Raw genomic sequence first — 5,257 nt, forward strand, 5'->3', positions numbered from 1 at the left:
GGAATGGGGTGGCCAGAGCCTGTAGGGCTGAATCCTGTTGCAGAGATGTGAGGATGGGGATGGCAACTGGGACACTCAAACTGCCCCCAATGCTGGTTGTTCACCCAAGGTAGCATCCTAGGCAGGATCACTGCCATTTCCTTGAGCGCACCTAAACCTCCCCATCCTTTGGCCCTGCCAGTCACCTTGTGGTCATTTTGGCCATGTTTGTAAGGAAAGGGAACAGAGCCCTTTCCCTGCCCAGTGCTCCTCCATCCACCCAGTCAGGGCAGCTGTGGGTGCATGGCTGGGACATCCCCAGCAGGATGCTGGCACCTGTCCCCAGGAAGGGGCTGGAAGAGGCCTCACTGGCATGGAGCACATCACAGAGGGTCACTCCATGGCTCTGAGCCTGCACCGTGGCCTGGCTCCGTTCACTGAGATAGCACAGCCTTGGCTCAGTCTGTTGCCCAGTTTCTACCAGGGCTTGCATGGGTTTTGGAGGCTTACATCTCTTTATAGCAACAATGAAGAAGTTGATGATAATAATGAAGAGGCATTTAATACAAATTTTACTTTAATGGACACATTTTACACAGTAAAATGATTGGCGTGTGCAGGGTCTCTAGATTCTCTTGCTGATTCTCTTGTAGGTGAGGTCTCCCAGTGTCATCGTCTGAAAAACAAATGGAAAGCAGTAGCTTTTCATGAGACTGGGCTACAAATGCTACCTGGAAAGCATCTGATCTTGCAAATCAAAACAGGACTGGTCACCAGTCTGTCTCCTATAAACTGAATCATTAAGGCGTTGAATGTCTTCATGAATACCCCAAAGTAGGTAGGGATAATCTCTCATCCCTCAATTGGGATCAGTCTGCTGCACCTCTCATCTTTAAAAATGCCAGGACATACATCTAGGTGGGTGAGAACATGCCCTGGTTGTATGAAATGTTGATCAGAAGTGCCTACTGGGGTTTCAAATACTTTTTGGATCAGACTATAACAAAAAGCTGTGTTCAGTGCCCAGCCAACTGACCAGGTTTGGCTACAGAGCCTGAGTGTGAGTATGTGCTCGTCTCCAGCACCCTTCTAAGGTCCCCAGCATCCTGCAGGCTTTGTAGCAGAGCCTGAGTGTGAGTATGTGCTCATCTCCAGCACCCCTCTAAGGTCCCCAGCATCCTGCAGGCTTTGTAGAGCCAGAACCCTGAAGTCAGCTGTATGCACTGTTACTCCAGCCATTGGCCCTCTCATCTGCACTTACGTTGGTGATGATGTCTCCGTTGAGTTCGGTGACGGATTTCAGCCCTTTCAGGTTTGCGACCAGTTTGTTGTTACCCTCCAGATGAACAATAGCCTGGTAGAGAGGGGAGAAGACAGAGGCATTCATATTATCACTGGAGACCATATCATCCTCTGCATTTTGTTCCTCCCTTTCTGGACTGAGTTGCCACTGTTCCCTCTGCAAATGCATATTATCACTGGAGAACATATCAAACCCTGCATTTTGTCCTTCCCCTTCTGGACTGAGTTGCCACTGTTCCCTCTGCAAGGGAGAAAGCTGCTCCCCCAGTGATTTTGGCTTTCCTGGGAGGTGGAGGAGAGAGAGGTGGTGACTACAACATGGCAAGGGTATGAATGTTTACTTTTGGCTCTACAGGGGGGCAGGTTTGCTGGCCTAGCTACCCTCTCTCCCCTCCAAATTAAGACTCGTTCACAGCTCCTGCACTGTTAGACATGAGAGCAGGGCTCCTTGGCATGACACCAACATGAGTTTTGGGGGAGAAGAAGGAAGGCTCTTCACCCCACCTCTCTGTGCAGCTCTGAGGCTCCTCATGCAGCACCCAGACCAAGAGGACCTGCAGACCTCCAAAGAGAGGACTGTAGAGCTACCTGAGCTGGGCCAAGACGTGGTACATTGTGTCCTCTCCACAACCTACCTATTGCACTTTGCTGTAGCAACTTCCTATGGGATGGGACCATGGGGAGCTGGGCAACAGTGTGGGGCTAGGGGGGAGTCTTGGTCAAGGTGGAAAACTCTTTATGGAGCTTTCAAAAACTCAATCATGGCCGGAAAACTCTCAGGGGGATGTGCACATCTGCTGAGTCTCTGACCCCCTACGTCATGACTGGAAAGCTCTCAGGGGGGTGTGCACATCTGCTGAGTCTCTGACCCCCTACGGAGCTGCACATCTAAAAAGGCTCTAGACAGCACCAACACCTCCAGGGCAGCTATCACTGATCATTGAAATTACTCAAAGAAAGAACCCAGCTAAAAACATCTCTGTTCATCTGTCTGTTCAGCTATAAGACATGTTCTTCTGCCCTCTACTTGCGTCTGTCTGTCCACCTATAAGACATGTTCTTCTGCCCTCTACTTGCCAATTTATGAAGGGTAAAACTATTCTAATAGCCATTTCCCCCTACTTTATGTGCAAGGGATTTCAGGGATGCTGGAAATCGTGATACAGCAGGTACGGCTCTTATAGCCTGATTCACTGGGGCATTTCCTTGGTGATCATCCCTCTTGCTTTTGAAGGTCCCTGCAAGATCATCTTCTCCTGAGGTAGAAGTGAGAGGCAATATCTGCCAGTGGCGCGCAAGGGACTTCAGGGATGCTGGAAATCGTGATACAGCAGTTACAGCTCTTAGAGCCTGATTCACTGGGGCATTTCTTTGGTGGTCATCCCTCCTGCTTTTGAAGGTCCCTTCAATATCATCTTCTCCTGAAGTAGAAGTGAGAGGCAATATCTGCCAGTGGCGCTGCCTTGACATTTCATGAACCATTGTAAACTAATGACCGGGAACGGGAGCTGACCCAATTTCAAGGGTGATAAATCTTCCCCTTGCCAAATCATCTCACCCAGCGTAAACAGAAGCAGTGGAAAAGGTTAGCAGAGAAGGTAACAGCCACTGGGACTTAAAAGGAGAGATTTATTGGTTTATGATTCATTGGCTGACTTTCCTGCACTACCTTTAAGTCAACAAAACGAAGATGGGGGTATGGTTCATGTTGAAACATGACAAAAAGTCAACCCTTTTCCACCTCAAATCTTTAAGACCTTTTGCTGTCAGAAAAAACTTACCAAAGCATCTCTATACACCTTTTCCAAATGGGCTATTAAAACACTGGCTTCCAGTGTTCTCCAAACCGGTTATTAAAGTAGCTTTAGAAATGCAAGGCTTCATCTGCAGAAGTGCTTGGTTTGTAAAAGCAGTAAGGGAAGGTGGGAACTTCAGAGTCTTGGGCTCTGAGTTTCTCAGGAAGGTGGCTCAGAAATGGAGGGTAATTTTTCGAAATGTGTCCCTATGGGACTTGCTGAGGATCTGCAGAGAGCAGGGCAGTAAAGTCACATCTGCAGACTTGCTTTCAGCAATTAGCCCCTTCTCATTATATTAAACCATGCATGTAAATTGTGAGAGACAGAACCAGGCTGGAGAATTACACACGTCTTTTCCCTGTGTCAGCTTTTCCCTCCTCAGCTCAAGCGCAAAGGGAATGGCTGGAAAGGAAATTTAATGTCCCTGAGTATCTGCAGCCCTGGCAGAGGAGGAGCTGATCACTCACCTTGACTTTCTCTCCCAACAGCGTCTCCATCTCGCACTCCTCCCCGACGGTGAACTCATTGTGCAGCACTTTGGTGCCAGTGGTCACAGTAATCTTGAACTTTTTCCCATCCTGCACAATTTCCGAGATGCTCTTGATGTCCTTGCCCTTCTGAATCTGTTCATCAGGAAGCCCTGCCCAGGAACAAGAGCTTTAGGTAGACCTTGGAGACATTGGTGGGCAGATCGCTGCTGCCAAATGAATGTGGTGGGATTTGGGGACCCACAGCTGGGAGGATTTCTATTCTAGTGTGGAAAAGGCTCGCAAGGATGATGGTTCCTCAAGGGCAACACAGTCCTGAGTCTACTGGGCAGGAAGGATAACAAATACTGTCATCCTGGGTTTTTATGGGAACTAGAATTCTCCCTTGTCCCACCAACCTGACTGAGAGCAGAACAGCTATGTCCATGGTCAACCCTCAGAGGGAAAGAAGAAACCCTGTTTTCCTTCCCTCCCTGAGAGGCAAGTGGAGAGATAGAATAAATCGAGGCAGAAGGAGGGAACCAAGTGGGTTTTTCAATGAGATTCAGAGTCCCTCAGGACTGTCTTGCTAAAGTCTTCCCCCAAAGCCTGAAGCTGATCTGACAGGCAGAGCCCCTCTGGCAGGGCTGACAACCCTGACTATTTTTCTGATGAATGGTGGAATCTGGGGCTTTTCAGCATCACCAAGCAGCAGCATGGTGGGATGAGAGAAGTCCTGCCCACCCTCCAATTTCACAGCCTGACGGAGCAGATCTGTGGTTGCCCGATGTCACCAAGGTCCCACTGGTTTAGCACGTGTGCAGCACTCTGCTGCGCTGACCTGTGGCTGCAAAGCCTGCTGGGACCATTTTCCTTGACCATCCAAAGAGATGCTTCCACTTCTGTTTTGATACCACATCTCCATACACGTGCATTTAAAAAACCCCAACACTTGCAAGATGACAGACAGAAATAGGAAATCTGAGAGATGTTTTCAATCTACATCATCAGTACATCAGCACCGCTGGACTCCCAAATATCAAGTAGAGGAGAAAAAGCAGCACAAAGCGCATGCAGACACTTACCAAGGGCTTTCATAAAAGGCTCAAAATTTTCGTGGGACTGGAGCTCGTACTTTCCAGTGAAGCTCATGATGGAAAGGCTCTCTGTGCTCCCACCACAAGAGAAGGTGTCTTGCTGGTAAGCAGAGCTTGGTTTTATAAGGTCCTGCTGCCTTAAAAGTTGGTCAGAGGTAAGATGATGTAATTCTTTTATAGCCATGTTCAAACATTAACATAAAACTGGGCAATGGTCAGTGATAAATTACTCTATTTTACGGACCTCAATTTACAACGTGGGGGCAGGGAAAATCCCATAAACCCATTTTATGGAGGTAGCAACGTGGCATCCATAAACAAAATGATAAAAAAATAATTGTACAAAGAGATTAATTATCAGAGGAACAAGTCAAATCATCCAATCAGCTTGCAGTCTGGAAGTGCACATCTGGAAGAGGAGAAAGTGGTGAAAGATTATGGTGTCCCCTGGAGCTGACACCGATGGGGCTTCTACTCACTGATGTGTGCATGCTGGTTTATTTGCACTAGTGTGAAGAGTGGTGGCTGCACACTGCCAGTGTCTAACTTGCTCGCTCCTGTAGATGCCTCAGGGTCCTCTGTGATGGTTGGTTTTGGCATAAGTCAGATGTAGCAG

The 5,257-nt window shown here is 48.2% G+C and overlaps 1 protein-coding gene across 1 annotated transcript; it reads right to left on the reverse strand.

The window, feature by feature from the left end:
• Positions 1–499: 499 nt before the first annotated feature.
• On the reverse strand, positions 500–4,727 carry FABP1 (fatty acid binding protein 1, liver). Its single transcript, XM_010184037.1, has 4 exons — positions 4,630–4,727; positions 3,545–3,717; positions 1,241–1,333; positions 500–655 (listed from the first exon to the last, which is right to left on the reverse strand). Exons 1-4 carry the CDS (start codon positions 4,694–4,696, stop codon positions 605–607), a joined length of 384 nt encoding a protein of 127 aa, XP_010182339.1. The 5' UTR covers positions 4,697–4,727; the 3' UTR covers positions 500–604.
• Between the last annotated feature and the right edge of the window lie 530 nt (positions 4,728–5,257).

Source organism: Mesitornis unicolor, unplaced genomic scaffold (assembly GCF_000695765.1).
Source record: "Mesitornis unicolor isolate BGI_N332 unplaced genomic scaffold, ASM69576v1 scaffold715, whole genome shotgun sequence".
Lineage (NCBI taxonomy): Eukaryota > Metazoa > Chordata > Aves > Mesitornithiformes > Mesitornithidae > Mesitornis > Mesitornis unicolor.